This window comes from Molothrus aeneus, chromosome 2 (genome assembly GCF_037042795.1).
Source record: "Molothrus aeneus isolate 106 chromosome 2, BPBGC_Maene_1.0, whole genome shotgun sequence".
Classification (NCBI taxonomy): domain Eukaryota; kingdom Metazoa; phylum Chordata; class Aves; order Passeriformes; family Icteridae; genus Molothrus; species Molothrus aeneus.
This window is the reverse complement of record NC_089647.1, coordinates 117,528,073-117,547,990: the sequence shown is the minus strand read 5'-3', so window position 1 is coordinate 117,547,990 and position 19,918 is coordinate 117,528,073. Positions and strand designations below refer to the sequence as shown.

The window sequence follows — 19,918 nt, the reverse complement described above, 5'->3', positions numbered from 1 at the left end:
CACAGCGGGCTGGGAGCCGGGGAAGTTCACAGGAGAATTGTTCCATACGTACCACGTTCCTCACATTTCTGTGCATCCACTGCCAGCCCTGCCGGAGCTGTGCTGGTGGCCAGAAGGGCTCTGCAAGCCTGGGACCAGGCTGGGGTTTGCAGCAACCTTTGGGGAGGGTGGGCTGACCCAGACATGCCCACATGGCCTCTGTCCTACCAGTGTGCATGGGCAAGCCCACTGCCATTGCTGCTTACTCCTGTCTGTGTGACTGGGCTGGCATTCGCACATGTGGATGCTGCTCTGTAACTCCTCTGACATGTCTGCTTCTCTCAAAGGGCTCTGATTCCTTGTGGAAGGGAGAGTGTCCCTGCCTGCTGAGCAGGGGCCTCTCAAATCTGGGTTGAGGGCAGTGGGGGCAGATGTTGCCCCAGCCTGTGGCAGGGAGAGGTTGGAAGGGGCCTCGGAAGGGTGGGCCCACGTCGAGGTGTCCACGCAGACCTTCCTTTCATCAAGGGCCAGGCTATATTTAGGCCTGTGCCTCCATCACTGCTGTGAAAGGCTCTTCCAGATTCCTTGATCTGGTACTAGAAAACATCTCTTCATTTCCAGCCTAAACTAATTTCTGACCATTTTATACTCATTTGTTCTTGTGCCAATATTGTGTTTTTGCTTAAAAAGCTGTCCTCTCTCCCTGGAATTTCCCTCCCTCTCCCAGTGTTTACAGAGCACAGTCCCAGCACTGCCTAGCCTGGCTGAACGAGTCCAGCTCCTCTGGTCTCCCCTCCCAGGGCTTCAGCACAGTGCCAGCAGCTTGGGCAATAGCTCTGGCCCTCACCCTCTCCCCAGAAACCTGCACCCTCTTCTCCAGAGTCGTGCTTGGATTCCACTTGTCCCTTCCCCAAATGCATTAAGTGGCACAGATCACGCTGCACAGCTGGGTCTGGGAGGGTGGTCTCTGCCACAGGATGTGCTGATGGGATGGGAATGTGAGGTCTGTCCCCTTGAGGTGGAAATTTGGCCTCTGCTGGGGTGGAAGGAACAGCAGAGCCTGTGCCAAGTGGGAATCCTGTTCCACCAAAGAGTGTGTGCTGGAGGGGGCAGGTCTGCAGCAGGAGGGAATGTTTGCTGAGGAGGATTCCAAAACCTGACAGGTGCTGGGGGACGGTGATGGGGATGCATCCAGTTCCATAGCTATCCAGAAAAGGTGTGCAGTGCTGTAATGTGTGGTCTCGGTGGCAAAGGAGGTAGCTCTCCTCAGGACACGAGGTTACCTGAGCATGTGTGATTGATGTCTTAATGGTCTTGTGCTGCACTGGCATAAATTGGGGGTCTGAAGTACCTACAGACAGGCAATGCTACCCAGGAACAAGGGAGAGAAGGGAAAAGGCCCAGGCTGAGGTACCTAAGCCCCAGAAGATCTGCCAGCTGCACTTCCAGAGGTGGAAAACTTCCCTGGCTTGGTGTGGGAACTGAGGAGATCCCTGGCTGTGGGCAGGGAGGCTGGCACTGGGCTGCCAGGGCTCACACTGTGGCATTTCCAGCTGAAGGTGTCTGTTGGGGCAGGAAGGACCAGGACTGTTGTGGAGCCCTGCAGTCACCTGCCTGCAGAGGCTCTGGGTGTAGCAGGGTGAAGCAGTGCCCTCCTCCATGTGCCCCCACCCTGCCCAGTGGGTTGTTAAATGGGACACGAGGGGAGGAGGGCTGGTGAGGCGCAACCTCCCCTGGCCAATTGCTGTGGGCTCCTCTGTGTTCCCAGCCTCAGACACAGCTTGTGGGTCCTGTGGGGAGTCTGTGATGTGGGGAAGGTGTAGGGCTGGTGCAGGATGGTGCAGAGCTCATTGGGTCGTGCCAAGGCTTGGGGTCTCTGGGGTGATCTGAGCGGTTCTCTGTGCTACTCAACTGCTCCCTGGGCCATGCTGCAGGTGCTGGAAGAGAAGCCATCGGGACTCCTGGTCGCCTCCCTGCAGGCCAAGGACCCTGACGAGGGGGAGAACGGGACCATCATCTACTCCCTGATAGGTACAAGCTGCAGAGCAGCAAACCCGCGCTCCCTGCCCTGCCCTGCCCGGCAGCAGCAAACCCACGCTCCCTGCCCAGCAGCAGCAAACCCCTGCCCTGCCCGGCAACAGCAAACCCGCGCTCCCTGCCCTGCAGCAGCAAACCCGCGCTCCCTGCCCTGCCCGGCAGCAGCAAACCCACACTGCCCTGCCCAGCAGCCATCCCCCAGGCGATGGTGCCCGCTGCCTGGATCCCACAGCACGCTCCCTCCCTGGCACCCTGCCCATGCCTCCCTGTGCCGTGCTCCCGGTGCCACGCTCTGATCTCTCCGCAGGGGCCTGGGCAGAGCGGTTCAGCCTGCACGTGGCCACGGGCGAGCTGCGCACGGCCGCGGTGCTGCGCCGGGCCGAGCGCGCCGAGTACCTCTTCACAGTGACAGCCAGTGACCGTGGCACAGCGCCCCGCAGCACATCAGCCATCGTCCGTGTGCAGGTACAGCCCCTCCTGTCCCCGCATGCCCCCTCCTCTCGTCCCTGTGCCACCTGCACATCACCTGCCTCTTGGAGCACACCATCCACACCTGGCAGCCTTTCTGCCCGCCCTCATCCCCTACCGCCTTCATCCCTGGGCACCCTCTGCTCCTGCTCAGCTGGTGATCCAGGCCTGAAATCCACAGGGAGAACCTGGACAGGAAGGAATTACCCTGCACCTGTTCTCATGTCCAAAGAACTGCCAACTGCAGTTCTGCCTTCTCCAGGCTTTAGACAGCCGGCCCTGTCCTAGATACCCTGATGCAGGAAAGACATCAGAGGTTCCCTGCACAGAGACTTCCACTCTTCCCAGGGTCTGCTGAAACCAGTGTTCTGACCTGCAGGGTGCCCCTCATGTCTGTGTCACTTTGGTACTCCCTGCCTGCTGCTGCCCGCACAGCTACATCCTTTCTTCACTGTTAGTAATGAGCTTCCTTTTACAGCAGAGGCTCTGGTTCCCCCTATCAAGGCACTCCCCCTGAACATTGTTTCACATTTTCTCAGCCATGTCCTTGCAGTTGCTAAGGCCATTTGACTGTCCTTGCTGTGCCACCTCCACCAGCCCTGCCCATTGCTCCCTTGAGCCAGCTGGTCTCTCAGTCCTTTGTCACACAGCATCCCCACTCTGTGCCTGTCGCTCACTAGTGTGGGAGCTCCAGAGCTGAGTTCTAGCCCAGGTGGGCATGATACACCACATTCCTTTGAGGAGTGGAGCTGGTGTTAGCCTGCCAAAACTGCCTTCAGCCACCAGCAACATGTTTTATACTGTTTCCTTTTTCCACTATGTCTGTAACTGTTCTTGTCATCAGAGCTGTTCTGCAGCCTCCAGAGCACTGAGGCTAGGCTGGCCATCCCCATCAGGCTGGTTTGCATCCCTGTAATAGATATTTGCTTGACAGTCGCTGGGTTTGATCCCCTCTGGGCTGACAGGTTTGTTGTTACTCCCGTTTTCCTCAGCTCCTTGACAGGAATGTGCTTCTTCAGTGGGTTTTCCCTTCAGGTCATACTGTGGTGGCCTTTACAGCATCCTCTCTCCCATCTGCGAGTGCACCTCATGCCCAAATTAACTCCAGTATCTTTAATAAAACCAGTGATAGTATCTATTTATCTTGGGGTCATACTGGGTTCTCTTTCTGTGCCTCCCATCAGGATGAGTGTGATCTCTCATTCACTCTTGCTTATGTTTGCAGAATTGTTTCTGCTGCTGTCCATTGGCTTTGCAGGATCAGACCCAGCCACAGAGCCCGAGAGTGGCTGAGGGAAGGCACCTCTGAAGGTCACCTTCTCCAGCTCCCTGCTCACATGGGGCTGTCTGGGTGACTTCTGGCTGCCTCCAAGGCTGGAGACTGCACCACCTGTGGGCAACTAGTGCCAGGGCTCAGGCATCCTCACAGTGTAAAGTGCATTCAGAGGAGCAGAGGGACCCTCCTGTGTTCCAGCGTGTGCTCTGGCACACAGCCCCCTGTGTGTGCCTCTCACTCCTTCTCTCCTCACAGGTGTTGCCATCCTCCCGTGTGCTGCCCCGGCCTGATGCCACTGTGTTGACCCTGCATCCCCTCGAGGGGGTCAAGCCGGGGTCTGTGATTGGTTCAGTGGCCCCCCCGGACGCCCCTGCACGAGGACAGCTGACCTACACGGTGGTAGGAGGTGGTGGGGATGGCACCTTTGTGGTTGATAGTGTGACAGGGGAGATTTACGCTGCCCGTGAGCTGGACTATGAGGCTGGAGCACGGCACGTGCTCCAGGTGAGTGCTGAGGACACGCAGCACGGCTATCCCTCCAGCAGGTTGGTGCTGGTCCACATCCACGTGCAGGACTGCAATGACCAGGCACCCACCTTCCCCGAAGACCCCATTACCATTGTGGTGCCTGAGAATGCCCAGGCTGGCTCCTCCATCTTCACCTTCCAGGCGCTGGATGGGGATGGGGTGGGCCCCAACAGCCAGGTGCGCTATGCTCTGCTGCACCTGGAGCCGCCCGGAGCCCCCTTCCAGCTCGACGGCCGCTCGGGGCAGCTCACCCTGCGCCAGGGCCTCGACCGCGAGGCCACCGCCTCCTTCCTGCTGGTGGTGGAGGCCATGGACCAGGCCCGGAATGTCAGCCAGCGCCGCTCGGCCGCCGTCACGGCCCGCGTGTTCGTCACCGATGAGAACGACAACGCGCCCGTCTTCCTCTCGCCGGCCAGCGTCAGCGTCATGGAGGACCAGCCCACGGGCTTCGTGGCGCTGCACGTGGTGGCCCAGGACAGCGACCTGGGAGAGAACGGCCGCGTGAGCTACTCCCTGCGAGCAGGCAACACTGATGGCCGCTTCCACCTGAACCCCAGCACTGGTGAGGGCTGGGAGGGTGCAGAAGTGGTGGCAGGGATCCTGGTAACTGGATGCTGAGGAGGGTGCAGGGGTTCACGAGGACATTGCATGGTGCGTGGGAACATGGAGGGTGTGGGCTGGGGAGCCCCAGGAGGGAGACTGGGGGTGCAGGGAGTCCCAAGCACAGCATCTGGTTGGCACAGTGCTGCTGTCTCCTGAAAGCCATCTGTCCTGCAGCCCACAGTAGTTCCGAGGCATAGGGCCCAGTGCCCCTGGTGCCAGCTTGCCCCTCTCCTGTGCCCACAGGTGCCCTCTCCATCGTGCGGGCCCTGAACCGGGAGGAGGTGGCGCAGCACAACCTGACGGTGGTGGCCACAGACCATGGCTTCCCACGCCTCTCGGCCACACAGCTGCTGTCCGTGCTGGTGCTGGACGTCAATGACGAGGCTCCTGTCTTTGAGAAACCCGAGTACCAGGCCCACATCATGGAGAACCTGCCGGCCGGCAGCCCGGTGCTGCAGGTGCTGGCCACGGACCGCGATCTGGGTGAGGATGCAGGCCAGGATGAGCTGCCCGGTTCAGTCAGGGCTTGTCTGGAAATGCAGCCCCAGGCCTGGGCATACCCTGCTCCCTTCTGCCAGTCTGGAGAGCCTGGCTGGCCAGAGGGAAGGATCAGCACCTGGCCTGGAGGTGGGAGGGCTGAATCCTGGGAGAGGGTGGGAATGGAACCTGTGGTTCCCTCTGGTCCCCTGGCCCCTGGCCTTTGTTCTGTGGGTTCTCCTTGGCCTCCCATCAACTGGGTTAGGCTGGGACCCCCACACACACCTCTGCCACCAGGAGCAAGCCCACCCTCTCATACAGCCTGTGGGCCCCGGGTGAGGATGCAGGACTGGGAGCCAAACGAGGCGCTGGGGCTGCTGCTGGGCTGCCTTCAGAGCTCCTTTGTGCCCACAGGTGCCAATGGGCAGGTGTCCTATGGGGGTCTCTCCGGAGGGCCATTCTCCATCCACCCACAGACGGGGCTTATTGTCACTACGCGTCCCCTGGACCGGGAGGAGCAGGAGCAGCACGTGCTGACAGGTAAAGCAAGGGCAGGCAGCGGGCAGGGGGTCAGGGGGGTACACAGGGACTCCCTGCTGCTGGTGTGGGGAGTGTTGCAGAGGGCAGGCCATGGGGAGGGAGGAGGAGCTGTGGGGCGGTTTGGGGCTGCAGGAATGCCGATGCTCATGTGCCTGGCTGCCCCTGTGGGTGTCTGGGTGTTGGCACACGGGCTCTATGGCTGTAGCTCCCAGTCAGCCTCTGGTGCTCTCGCTGTCCTGCAGTCTATGCGCGGGATGCCGGCCTGCCGCCCAGCCTCACCAAGGCCACAGTGTGGGTCACCGTGGGGGATGAGAATGACCATGCACCCCTCCTGGAGAGGGAGTCCTGCTCCGTGGAGGTTCCTGAGAACCAGAGTCGTGTGGCACTCTACACCCTGCGGGCCACTGATCCTGATGGTGGGGAGAACGGACGCCTGGAATACCGGGTGGCAGGTGAGATGCACTGGGAGCGTGGGACTGGGCAAGGACTTCTCCCTGGGCCTCCCTGGGTCTGGGGACATCAACTGCAGCAGTCCCATTCCACATCAGCTCTCTCCTGCTGCAAACTTCAGAGCATTGCTGTCATCTCTCAGCTCTCTGCCCCCAGTGAAGAGGACCCTAAGGTCTGGACAGGCTGCACTGCTCACTCCCCAGGCTTGTGTCTAGTTTCCCAGGCTTAGACCAGTTCCACACCTCTCTTGGCTGCTCTGACCTGTTAATTCACAGGTTGCCAGGTCAGATTTTTGCTGTATCCTGTCACAGGCTGCCTGGCAACTCCCCATGGCAGCAGCACTAGCCTGTGAGTGGTTAGAGTCAGTTCTTCATACGGAGCTAGCCCATGGAGTCTGCTCTCACTGGGGCTCACTCTACGTACCCTGCCAGATCCCATGGTGGTGGGCTTCATGCTCTCTGGGGCCTTTCTCATTCCACTTACAGGCATTCTGCATTGTTACTTCCCCCCTTCTCTTTTAGGTGGAGACCCTGGGCAGGATTTCAGCCTAGACCCTGTCTCCGGTGTCCTCTCCACTGCACATGCCCTCGATCGAGAGCAAATTGCTTCCTACAGCCTCACTGTAGTGGTGCAGGACCACGGCTCCCCGCCACGCAGTGCCACCATGTCGGTGAATGTGCAGGTGTTGGACCTCAATGACAATGCCCCCAGTTTTGCTCAGGCCAGCTACACGGTGGAGGTGCCAGAGGACTTGCCGGTCGGTGCCCTGGTGCTGCAGCTGGTGGCTGAAGACCCGGATGAGGGCACCAATGGGCAGGTCTCCTACTACCTGGGCAACGAGTCGCTGGGCATGTTCCAGGTGGAGCTGCAGAGCGGGCGCCTCCGGAGTACGCAGGCCCTGGACCGGGAGCGCCAGCCCAGCTACAGCTTCCTGGCCAGGGCAGTGGACTCGGCGCCGTGGGAGCCCCGGAGCGCGGCTGTGCGCGTCACCATCGTGGTGCGGGACGTCAACGACCACGTGCCGGCCTTCCTGCACAGCCCGCTCACCGTCAACCTGTCCCGCCACACGCCCCTCAAGCAGGTGGTGGCCACCATGAGGGCCGAGGACAGGGACGCAGGGGCCAATGCCTCCATCCTGTACCGCTTTGCCACCCCCAGCTCCGCCTTTGCCATCAACTCCTACACGGGGGACATCCAGCTGCTGCAGCCCCTGGGTGCCCTCAGCCAGCGCCAGCGGACGCTCTTCGTGCTGGCCATGGACCTGGGGCAGCCGGCGCTCTCCTCCACAGGGGTGGTGGTGATCCACGTGCAGGAGGAGCCCTACCGCGGGCTGCGCTTTCCTCGCAGCACCAGAGATGTGGCCCTGGCTGAAAATGCCGCCCCAGGTACCCACGGGCAGCAACCAGGGAGGGCTGGGATGGAATGGGATAGGGCACGAGGGGAGTGGGAGCAGCGCTGTGGGGAACTCTGATCAGAGAGCACTGTGGGGTCTGGGGAAGTCCTGTTGTGCTTTGGGCAGACCCAAGGAACTGCAGGGTCTGAGTGGTGCCCAGGCTGGTCGGGGTGGTGTCCCTGTAGGCTGGCCTGAGTGTGTTCAGATCACTGTAGGCAGCCACAGGTGCCCAAGTGCTCCCAGAAGGTCCCCAGGGTCACAGTGAGACCACTGAGGAGCCGTGAATAGGCACCATGACACCAGGCTCCCAGCCCAACATTAACCTTAGCTCTTCAATCCCCTGTCACAGTGTCCTCAGGCAGAGCAGTGCTCCTGTGGTACAGCACGTGCTGCCCTGCATCACCCTGACCCTTTGCCACGTGCTCCGAGTCTCTGTCTCTTCATACCCTTTTGCTCTCTCAGGCACTGAGGTGGTGAGTGTCCAGGCCATGCACACAGGGGGCTCCTCGGGGCACATCACCTACAGCATCATCAGTGGCAATGAGAGGAACGCCTTCCTGATCCAGCCCAGCTCAGGTACAGCTCCAGGAACACCTGGGAAGCTTTGCTCATGCCTGCTCAGGTGCTCAGGGCCCCCAGGGTACAGGAGCACTGTCCACACTGTGTACCAGTTAGGTGAGAGGTGTTGGTACTGGAATGTGGGCACTGCCCTGTCACTGGCCAGAGGCTGTTAGCACTGCTCCCAGTGCAATTGGGGTCCCCCATAATGAGACCTTTTCCCAAAACCTCAGGAAGTGGGGTTAGATGGGATTTGGGGAAGACATTCTTCCCTGTGAGGGTGGTGAGGTTCTGGCCCAGGCTGCTGAGAAGCTGTGGCTGCCCCATCCCTGGAAGTGTCCAAGGCCAGGTTGGACAGGGCTGGAGCTACCTGGGATAATGGAAGGTGTCCCCCCTATGTGCCCATAGGAATGTTGTCAATTAGTTCAATATATCCTGCTGTCTGCCCTCCTCCTCCTCGGGTGGGACAGCAGCACCTTGTCACTCCAGCAGCCTGGCTGCCCACGGTTCAGGTTGGTGGCAGTGGCTGTCTGTCCTCAGAGCACTTTGTAAGGCTCTGACTGGTCTCAAAGCTGCAGTGAGGTGTTTCTGGCTTGGAGCTGGATGAGCTTATGTCATGGTAGGAGCAGCTCTTTCTGCTCCACACCCTCGGTGGGGTCTCCAGATGGGAGGATTGTCACATGCTGTGATGGCAGCAGGAACTGCCTGTCCCCAGCAGGGTGTGGGTGTTACCACTCAGGGCAGCTCTTGAGAATGATGAGAAGCTGACAGTGTGGGGAGGGCTTGGAAAAGCTCAGTGTGTCTGTCCTGTCCACCTGAGAAAGGATGGATGGATGGATGGATGGATGGATGGATGGATGGATGGATGGATGGATGGATGATGGATGGATGGATGGAAGGATGGATGGATGATGGATGGATGGATGGATGGATGGATGGATGGATGGATGGATGGATGGATGATGGATGGGTGATGGATGATGGATGGATGGATGGATGGATGGATGGATGGATGGATGGATGGATGATGGATGGATGGATCATGAATGGAGGGATGATGGATGGAAGGATGGATGGATGGATGGATGGATGGATGGATGGATGGATGGATGGAAGGATGGATGATGGATGGATGGATGGATGGATGGAAGGATGGATGGATGGATGGATGGATGGATGGATGGATGGATGGATGGATGGATGATGGATGGGTGATGGATGGATGGATGGATGGATGGATGGATGGATGGATGGATGGATGATGGATGGATGGATGATGGATGGATGGATGGATGGATGGATGGATGGATGGATGGATGGATGATGGATGGATGATGGATGGATGATGGATGGAAGGATGGATGGATGGATGATGGATGGATGGATGGATGGATGGATGATGGATGGATGGATGGATGGATGGATGGATGGATGATGGATGGATGGATGATGGATGGATGGATGGATGGATGGATGGATGGATGGATGGATGGATGGAAGGATGGATGGATGGATGGATGGATGGATGGATGGATGGATGGATGGATGGATGGATGATGGATGGGTGATGGATGATGGATGGATGGAAGGATGGATGGATGATGGATGGGTGATGGATGATGGATGGATCATGAATGGAGGGATGATGGATGGAAGGATGGATGGAAGGATGGATGGATGGATGGATGGATGGATGGATGGATGGATGGATGGATGGATGGATGGATGGTGCTGATACCTCACTCCCCCTTCCCTCTGTTCCCCTCCAGGTGCCATCTCAGTGCAGGACTCCAGTAGCCTGGACTTCGAGGCCAGCCCCCGGCTGCGCCTCGTGATCCAGGCAGAGACTGCAGCTTCCTTTGGCTTTATGGCCATCAACCTCAACCTCCAGGATGTGAACGACAACCTGCCCCGCTTCCAGCTGCAGAACTATGTGGCATTCATCTGGGAGTCACAGGGCTATGACTCACCTGTCATCCAGGTATGGCAGGGCACAAACAAGGAACACCTGAGCCCTGGCCTGGCTGGGGTTATGGGATGGGGGCTGCATGGGCCTGGGGTTGGCACCAGCACACAAGTCCTGCCTCAGGGGCTTCACAGCTGAATCTCATGTGGCTTTGCAGGTGCTGGCAGATGACCTGGACCAGGGAGTGAATGGGCAGGTGACTTATGCCATCAACCAGTCCCTGCCAATGCCGGGCTTGTACCACATTGACCCTCAGACTGGCACCATTACCACTGCTGCCATCCTGGACAGAGAGATCTGGTCCCAGACACGGTGAGTGCAGCCAAGCTGGGGGATGCCAGGGCAGGGACAGAGCTGTGGAGCACAGCCCCGGGGCATGGGGAACACTGTTCTTGGTGCCCCCAAAACTGTCCCAGCCTGGCTGTGAAATGGCTCTATCCAGCATCACAGCTGAGGATCAGTGGGAGTGAAGGACATAGGAGCCAGATGGCCAAGATGAGCCCACACACAGCTCAGTCAGGTCTCTACCGAGCTGAGGAGATTGTGAGAGGGCCCTAGGTTCATCCATTCCCCTTCCTGCCTCCTTAATCCGCACTGCATCTGCTCAATTTCTTCCACTTCCAAGCACAGGACACTTGTGTTCTGCCACATGGCTCCAGACCCCTGCACTAGCCCCCCCAGATGTCCCCTCTCATCCAGACAGGTCTCTGGGCCCCTCACCATATGTGCATGCTCTGGACGCCCATCCACACGTATGTGAAATGCTGGCAAACACCCCACTGTGAATCTGAGGCTTCTCCTGCCCTTTCCCACACACCTTGCTCCAACGAGGACCCCCAGTTCGTGTTCTCCCCCTTCACAGGTGCCCCCATGGCTGGGGGTTCCTCTGTCCTCTTCCCTGTGGGGGGAGTCTGGGGTATTCCTCCATCCACACACCCCTCACCATTCCAGAGAGGCTCCAGGTGTTCCCCAGCAGCCAGAGAGCCCCAGACACCCGCCTGCACCCCACAAGGTGCTCTGCCTGCACCCACACACCTTCCAGACTTCAACACATGCCTTAGGTGTGCAAAAACCTGTTGTCGTGCCCCACCATGCTCTCCATGTACCACACCCACTGCCCCACATGTGCTCTCCAAATCACAGAACCACTGAGGTTGGAAAAGACATCTGAGATTGTTGAGTCCAGCCTGTGACTGGTCACCACCTTCTCAGCTAGACTAGAGCAATGAGTGCTGCATGCAGTCTTTCCCTAAACGACTCCAGAGGATGCCCTGCACAGATCCATCACTCCAGAGTCTGAGCTGCTGTGCATTTCCCTCCACACACACACACTCCAGGCCTGTGCACACCTGCAGTTCACGTCCCAGGTGCAATGCAGTGTGCAGTGCATATCCCAGTACACGGGTGAGGTGCTCCCTCTCATGTGTGGACACACATCTGACCCTCATGCCTGCCCACAGCCTGGTGGTGACAGCGATGGACCGAGGGACACCCCCGCTGATGGGCTCGGCCACGCTGACCGTGGTGGTGATGGACATCAATGACAATAGCCCCACCATCCCGGTGCCCTGGGAGATCCGTGTCCCTGAGAGTGAGTGCCGGAGCACTGAGGGCCAGAGCTGGGGTACCATGGGCACCAGGGGGTAGGGAGGAGCCCCAGGGAGGCCAGGCCAGTCCCTGTCAGGAGCTGGGTCACACTGACCCAGTGAAGCCCCCCGAGCTCTCCAGCATGACCCTTGTTCTGCTGCTGTGTCCTGAGGGAGCAACCTGAGTGACCAGCTCAGCCCTGGCCCCTGCCCCATGTCTGGGACTCTGGCTGCAGACACTGCCCTGCCTGCTCACCGTCCTCAGCCAGTATGCCCTGTGCCCATGCCATACCTCCACCTTCCTGCCAAGCCCCCAAGACCTTCTTTTTCCCCCCGGCATTCCCCTCTCCCATAGCATCTTCCCCTCTTCCTGGTGCTCAGGCTCTGGACTGAGCTGGTTTCCCACCAGGTGAGCCAGGTATGCTGGGCAAGGCTGGGTCTGCTCACTCACATGTCTGCTCCCCACAGACACGCTGCTGGGCACCCAGATAGCCCAGCTGACTGGGAACGATGTGGACTCGGGGCCAGCACTGTCCTACACGCTGCTGCTGGAGGGGGACGTGGCAGACACCTTCGGGGTGCTGCGCTACGGGGGCCACGTGTCCCTGACGGGGCCGCTGGACCACGAGCAGCGCAGCCGCTACACCCTGACCCTGCGCGCCTCCGACACGCGCCACGAGACCGAGGCCAACCTCACTGTTCTCGTGGAGGATGTGAATGACAACGTGCCCACCTTCACCCAGGGTTTCTATCAGGTACATGCACCAGGTGTGCCAGCCATCCCACACAAGCCCTCTGCACTCCTGCCTGGCCCCCCTGCCCTTACAAAGCAGAGGATGGGTCTGAGCCCCTTCTGGCCCCACTCTTTGACCCACATCTACATCCTGGCATCCCTCATGCTCTCACTGTGGCATAGAAGGAGTTGAAACCAGGCAGGTGACCCTGGGACCAGCCCCTGCAAGGGGCACAGCTGGATGCAGAGGGTGCAGCAGAAATGGATGAGCACAGTGGGGAGGCCAGAGGGGGTGGGAAATGGGTCCCAGCCCAGACAAGTGTTTGGGGCGAGACCTGGTCCCTGTTGAAGGCTGGCTTGGGCAGCGTATGCTGCAGCACCAAAGCCCAGGCAAGGGGCTAGGGAGCCCAGGAATGCTTGCAGGGCCTAGGAGCACAAACCCCTTGTGTATGGTTTCCCTGGCCAGTGAGAGGCTGGGTGCCCTTGACTTTGGCTGCCTTGCCAGCCCCAGACCCCCGTCCCAGGCATGCTGGGGGCTCTGAGCAGGGGAGAACCAGATGCTGACTGCGGTTTCCTCCTTTTCCAGGTGCTGCTGCCAGAGCACACACCTGCTGGCAGTGTCATCCTCACTGTGAGTGCAACCGACCCCGACTCAGGGAGCAATGGGGACATCACCTTCCACCTGGCTGTGCCCAGCCCTGATGTTGCCATCGACCCCAGCAATGGTGCGTGGGCTTGGTGCTCTGTGTGCCTCTCTCATGGGTCAATCTAAGGTTGTCTGTGGAGGGGAGTGCCCCGTCCTGCCTGTGTTCAAACCTTCAGGAGGTCACTTTCTGGTGTGGCTGGTGAAGCAGACACAGCAGGGTGACCATCAAATGCTCCTCCAGCTGATATCCTTCCCAGCTCCCACTGGTTCCCATGCTGACCCTGGCTTTGTGCTCCACAGGGACCCTCTTCACCACCCGGCAGGTGGAGTTCAACGCCAGCCAGCCCACCCTGGACCTGGTGGTGGAGGCCCGCGACCATGGCTCTCCCAGCCTCTCATCCTGGGCCACAGTGCAGCTCCAGGTTCTGGATGTGAATGACCACAGCCCCCGCTTCCAGGAGCCGTGCTACAACGCCAGCGTTCCCGAGGACCTGCGCCCAGGCACCACCGTGCTAATGCTGGAGGCAGGCGACGCCGACCTCTCCCGGGAGAACGCCGGCTTTGATTACACCATCGTCAGTGGCAACGGTGGCAACGCCTTCCAGGTGGAGAGCCGGGTGGCCCAGGCCGGGGGGCAGCTCCGCACGCAGGGAGCCCTCGTGCTGGTGGAGCCCCTGGACTTCGAGGCCATCCCGGTGTACAACTTGACGGTGGCGGCCTCGGACCGGGGCCTGCCGCAGCGCAGCACCACCGTGCCCGTGCTGATCACGGTGCAGGACGTCAATGACAACCCACCCGTGTTCGGCCGGGCTGAGTATCGTGCAGCGGTGAGCGAGGCCGCGCTGCCCGGGACCGAGCTGCTGCGCGTGGCCGCCCACGACGCCGACTCAGGGCCGCGCGGCCGTGTGCACTACACCATCAGCTCGGGTGACCAGCACGGGCTGTTCCAGCTGCACGAGAGCACGGGCGCCCTGAGCCTGGCGCGGCCGCTGGATCGGGAGGCCCAGGCTCTGCACACGCTGGTGGTGCGGGCCACGGACACGCCGGGCGGGCACTTTGCGCTGGTCCCCGTGGCCATTGAGGTGAAGGACATCAACGACAACAAGCCGTACTTCCCGGTGGAGGTGCTGAGCGCCAGCATCCGGGAGAACTTGCCCCCCGGCACGCTGGTGACCACACTGCGTGCTGTGGATGCCGACAGCGGCGCCTTTGGGGAGCTGCGGTACGTGGTGCTGGAGCAGGCACTGGGGGACCCCAGCATGGGGGACGGCCGGGATGCCTTTGCTGTCAATGGCAGCTCTGGAGAGCTGCGCTCCCGCCTCACCTTTGACTACGAGCGAGCCAAAGCCTTCCAGCTCCTGGTTCGGGCCATCGACGCCGGCAATGCCTCGGCCACTGTGACTGTGCGGGTGCTGGTGACGGGGGAAGATGAGTATGATCCCATCTTCCTGAGCCCCTCCTTCAACTTCGAAGTGCCCGAGGGTGCGCGCAAAGGGCAGAGCATCGGGCGGGTGCTGGCCACAGATGAGGATGAGGGGGTTGATGGTGTTGTGCTGTACACCCTGGCAAAGCCCTCACCGTACTTTGCCATCAACCAGACCACAGGCTCAATCTACCTGCGTGTGGACAGCCAGCCCCAAGCCGGGGCTGGGCGCACCAAGAGGGAGCCACGGGAGATGAGCCTGGAGGTGCAGGCCCGCAGCCCGCTGCCCGCTTCCCGCGTGGCCTCTGCGCAGGTCACCATTGACGTCACGCACACCTCCTTTGGCCTGGCACCTGACCTCAACCTCCTGCTGGTGGCCGTGGCCGCCTCGCTGGGTGTTGTGGTGGTGCTGGCCGCCGTGGCCATCGTGCTGGCCCTGGTGCGCTCCCGGCAGCGCCGGGGCCACAAGAAGGCAGAGGCAGAGGGGGCACTGGCCCGTGCACAGAGCGGATCCTTGCAGAAGCTGGGCCGTGAGGAGCCAGCGCTGCCCGGGGCTGAGCACATCTACCACCAGGCACTGCCAGGGTATGGGACTGAGCCGGCGGGGCCCTACACGCGGGGCGGCTCCCTGGACCCCTCGCATTCCAGCGGCCGTGGCTCTGCTGAAGCCGCTGAGGATGACGAGATACGGATGATCAACGAGTACCCACGCGTGGCCAGCATCACAGCCTCCATGCAGGAGCACATCGCTGCCCGTGGCCCTGACTCTGGCATCCAGCAGGATGCTGACCAGCTCTCCGACATCTCCTGTGAGCCAGCTGCGTTGGAGAGTGCCCAGTGGTTCAAGAGCAAGAAGGGCTCTGGGCTACTGCTGCCGGGGCCACCCCTGCAGCTGTACCGTGAGGATGGGGGAGGCAGCGCCTTCCTGGGCGTCCGCTGCGGCCTCAGCGTCTCCTCACAGCCCCAGGACTACACCTTCCCCGAGGACGGCAAGCCCTCCGTGGAGGGCTCACTCACCGCCATCGTGGCCAGCGATGAGGAGCTCCGCGGCAGCTACAACTGGGATTACCTGCTGAACTGGTGTCCCCAGTTCCAGCCGCTGGCCAGTGTTTTCACGGAGATCGCCCGCCTCAAGGATGAGAGCTCCCTGCGCAAGCCCTTCCCAGCCAAGCCCAAGGCAGAGCCCAAGCCCCGCATCGACCCCCCGCCCCTCATCACCTCAGTGGCCCATCCAGGTGCCAAGTCTGTGCCCCCCAAGCCACCACCAGGCAGGACCTTCCCGCACCCGTCCTCCCTGCGCCGCTCGCCCATTAGCCACGAGGGCTCCATCTCGTCCTCTGCCATGTCGCCCAGCTTCTCCCCATCGCTGTCCCCGCTGGCCGCCCGCTCCCCGGTGGTCTCGCCCTTCGGCATCTCACAGGGGCCATCCACCTCCACCATCAGTGCTGAGCACTCGCTGGAGCCCCCTGAGGAGGCCGAGCTCAGGATTTAGAGCTGGGCCCTGGACTCCTCTGCCCCAGCCCGCAGCCGTGGGGCCGGAGCGGGGCCCAGCCCAGGGCTGCCAAAATGGGCGCTCATCCTGCTCCCAGCGCTGTGCCTGGCCTGGGCCCTGGGACTGCCAATGCCCTTGGGGGCCGTGGCCCCTGCCCCTCCCCACAGCTTGGCAGAGCCTGTGCTGGCTGGTGCCCTATGGACTGCTGACCCCAGTGCTGGCACCCCGGGGTGATGGTCCGTGTGCTGCTTAGCCCGGGGTGATGGTCCATGTGGCTCAGATGGGTGCTGGGCACGATGGTGCTTCACGGTACTTGGTGCTCCGGGAGCGACGAGGAGCTGAGGGGGGCTGGAGGCCCAGACCCTGCCCTGCCCAGGGCCATGCAGCAGCCTGGGTGCAGGAGGACCCTGAGCCTTCCCTTGCGACCCTCGGAGCTCCCAGGGCAGGGAGCGATGCCCCGTGGCTGGCGGGTGATGTCCCGGGCGGGGTGCAATGCCCTGGGGCACGGATGCTGCCTGTGGGAATGAAGCTGGCTGGGAGGGGACACTCACCGGGCTGGCTGCAGCAGGAGGCAGCAGTGCCCACACCTTGGTGCCTGTCTGTAGCTGGGCAGGGATAGGAGAGCCTTTGAGGTCTCTCCAGCCCTTTGGCTACCCACTGCAGGTAACACATCCAGGGAATCTCCTGCCCAGAACTTCAGGATGGTTCCTGTGGTCTGGGAGGGAGGCGCCTGCCATGCTCAGCACCGGAATCCCATTCCTGGGAGCAGGTGCCTCTCTGGGCAATGTCCCAGGCAGGGACAGTGCCCAGGCACAGTCAGCACAATGGGGCTGGCAGAGCAGTGTGCAGCTGACAGGGACAGCCCAGCCTCAGCAGCAGTGGGGATGGCTGCTATGACCCTCAGGCTTGGCAGGCAGCCTGCAGCCTGCAGGGGCATAGGTGGGAGGTGGTGCCCCAAAAAGCCCAGCATGTTCTCTTACAGCACAGGCGGGAAGTGCTGCCCCAAAAAGCCACATCACCCAGTGTGTTGTCTTACAGCACAGTGGGGACACTGGGCATCTGGCCTTCCCTGGGGCCCTGTTGCATGACTGCTTCCCAGGACAGTCTGGGCCACCTGCAGAACATGGTCAGGGTGCCAGCACCCCCTGCTCCTGGCCCCATTCCCTGTGCGGGGCTGCTCTGCACCCCTGTCATGCATGCTGTGAGCCCAGGCAGAGCCCCTGGCACGGGGCCGGTCCTCATCTCCTCCCAGCACCGTGCACGGCCATTCACACAGGCAATGTCACCCTCACAGCACACCCACCCCACCCGGCTCTCCCTGAGCCTCCTGCTCACCGGGAGCTGCTCCCACATCACAGCCCTGGGAGTGCAGCCCTGGGCTCTGTGATCCCTGCACAGCATTGGAGGCAGACAGAGCGAGGGTGGAACAGCATGGGTGCCCCACAGCTCTGTGATCCCCGCACGGCCATGGGTGCCCCACAGAGCCCTGAGCTCTGTGATTCCCCACACGGCCATGGGGGCAGAGCCAGGGTGGAGCAGCATGGGTGCCCCACAGAGCCCTGAATGCCCAGTCTGCTCAGGGGTGTGTCTGGGGGTCAGGGGGACACCCTGTGCCTGAGCAGAGCCGGGAGGAAGCTCCTTCCCATCACACGTTCCCCAGACCCAGCACACGTGCGGCATGGCTGCAGCCCCAGCCACAAAGGGGTTGTCACAGCAGACAAATGCATCACTTCTGCCCGTGCCCCCTTTCCCAGGAAGAACCATCTGTGGCTGCAGCTCCATGTGTCACAGTCAGCCTCTCATCCCCCTTGTGCCATGGGGTCCTGGCACATGCTGCTGGTCCCAGGTGCTGTCCTGGGCACAGGGCAGTGACAAGGGACAGGCATCTGCAACAGTGGGCACCAAGGGGGCCCCACCAAGGGCCACGCCCACTCTGCTGGGGACCCACAGGGGCCTGGGGTGCCCTGGGAGGAGGAGATGGTTCTGCTTTGGGACAGGGACAGCCCACAGAGGCTTTTGGAGTGAGCAACCCATCCCCTCTGTGTCCTGCTCACAAGCACCGTGGGAACACATTGTTCTCCCCAGGCCCTGTAGGGACACTCTGGGGGTGTCCTGTGGTCCTGTGTCCCCCAGGACTGTGGGGGCACTCTAGGGCTACCCAGTCCCATGCTGGGGTGCCCCATGCCCCTGGGCTGCCCACACAGCCCAGCTGCACTGCACATCTGGGATGGGGACACAGATGGGTCACCCTGCACGCCACAGGAAGGGCCAGACACACGCACCCTGCTTTGGGCTGGGGTCACCGAGCCCCCAGTTATTTATTTTTACACATTGTACTACAATTCCTGTTTTTACTCATTTGTACCTTTTGTATTGTGTCTCGTGGAGCTGCATGTGCCAGCGCTGCCCACGGCCAGGCAGGGGCCGCTCGGTGCAGCCTGAACCCAAGTGCCAACGTCTCAAAAATGCCTTAATAAACCACACGTTTGTACAGACACCGCCCCATCCCTGCTGTCCTGGGCGCTGTCAGGCTGGCACCATGTTCCCATGGGGCTGATGGTGGGGGGATAGTGGCCCTGCCCCATGCAGGGCTCACGTGGGGCTGGCCAGGCTCTGGTCCCACATCCATGGCTGCGTCCTGCCAAGTCCTTTTCCTGAGGGGTCAGTGAAGGACCATGGCCCTGGGGCTGTCCAGCAGCCAGGCTGGCTATGTTTCCATGGCTGGGTGTGTTTCCATACAGGCACGCATGGAAGGCATGTCTCCACACGTGCACACAGCTGGTCCCACATGGCACGGGCATCCCTATCCCATCTCATACCCTGGCTCTGGTGGGGACTGTGGGCAGGGCAGTGCAGGCCCCCAGAGCTGCAGCAGCCACACCTGGACACGTCATCTGCCCAGCAGGTACCTCACGTTCCTGGATCCCCACTGAGGAGACCTGGACACACAAATTCCCCAAGGCATGGCCTCATCACAGCCAGCACACACAGACCTGCCCCAGGGATCCCAGTGCTCCCACCAGTCTGCCCAGCAGCAGCTCTGGCTCTGCTTATCCCTATTGGGCAACACAGACATGCACAGGGCTCTTTGCTGATCTCCAGATGCCACACAGGTTCCTCTCACCAAACAGTGCCCCCCAGTCCCGGGAAATGGAGCTGGACACCCAGGAGTGGCTGTGCAGCTGTTAGGTGTTGCATGTGGCCAGACCCAGCAGTGACCATCAACCATCCATATGATCATCCACTTCCATCTTGCCTTCCCTGCTTTCCTTTTTTTGTTGTTCCCCAAACCAACCTGTGTACTCCCCATCCTCAGCTCTCAGATTCCAACATCCCACAGTGATCCTGCACAGCCCCAGCCTGTTCTGCAGAGCCCCAGCCTGTCCTGCACAGCCCCAGCCTGTTCTGCAGCCCCCCCAGGCATGCCCAGCCCTGCTGGCAGCTCTGGGGCCAGGGGAGCACTCCTGTCCCCCCAGTCTGACAGGGCTCCTTACACTGCAGGGGTAAGCACAGGCCAGCACAGCCGGGGCAGGGGGAAAGGGCCACCCTGTCCCTGATGGTGTCCCTGGGACTCCCTCTGCTCCTCCATGCCAAACCGACCCCTTCCAGCTCCCTGCTGGGGCACAGTGGGCATGCTGGCTGCCCTCAGTGCTCCTCTGGTGTTCCTGGCCTCGGGAAAACCCAGCTGCCCACAGCAGGGACTCATCACCCCATCTGCAGGAGCTGCACACGAGGTCTGGGGGAGCGAAGCTGCAGCCAGGGC

At 61.3% G+C, this 19,918-nt stretch overlaps 1 protein-coding gene across 1 annotated transcript in view; it reads left to right on the top strand.

Annotated features, from left to right (window-relative positions):
* DCHS1 (dachsous cadherin-related 1) overlaps positions 1-18,652 on the top strand; it is a 40,138-nt gene extending 21,486 nt beyond the window's left edge. The window contains exons 7-20 of the mRNA XM_066545618.1: positions 1,914-2,010; positions 2,324-2,481; positions 4,016-4,850; positions 5,135-5,374; positions 5,783-5,908; positions 6,151-6,360; positions 6,880-7,743; positions 8,214-8,327; positions 10,079-10,290; positions 10,433-10,587; positions 11,736-11,866; positions 12,330-12,616; positions 13,181-13,319; positions 13,541-18,652. Coding sequence (XP_066401715.1) covers positions 1,914-2,010; positions 2,324-2,481; positions 4,016-4,850; positions 5,135-5,374; positions 5,783-5,908; positions 6,151-6,360; positions 6,880-7,743; positions 8,214-8,327; positions 10,079-10,290; positions 10,433-10,587; positions 11,736-11,866; positions 12,330-12,616; positions 13,181-13,319; positions 13,541-16,155 — 6,183 coding nt within the window. The 3' untranslated portion in view covers positions 16,156-18,652. The remainder of the gene's footprint in view (positions 1-1,913; positions 2,011-2,323; positions 2,482-4,015; positions 4,851-5,134; positions 5,375-5,782; positions 5,909-6,150; positions 6,361-6,879; positions 7,744-8,213; positions 8,328-10,078; positions 10,291-10,432; positions 10,588-11,735; positions 11,867-12,329; positions 12,617-13,180; positions 13,320-13,540) is intronic.
* The last annotated feature ends 1,266 nt before the right edge of the window (positions 18,653-19,918 follow it).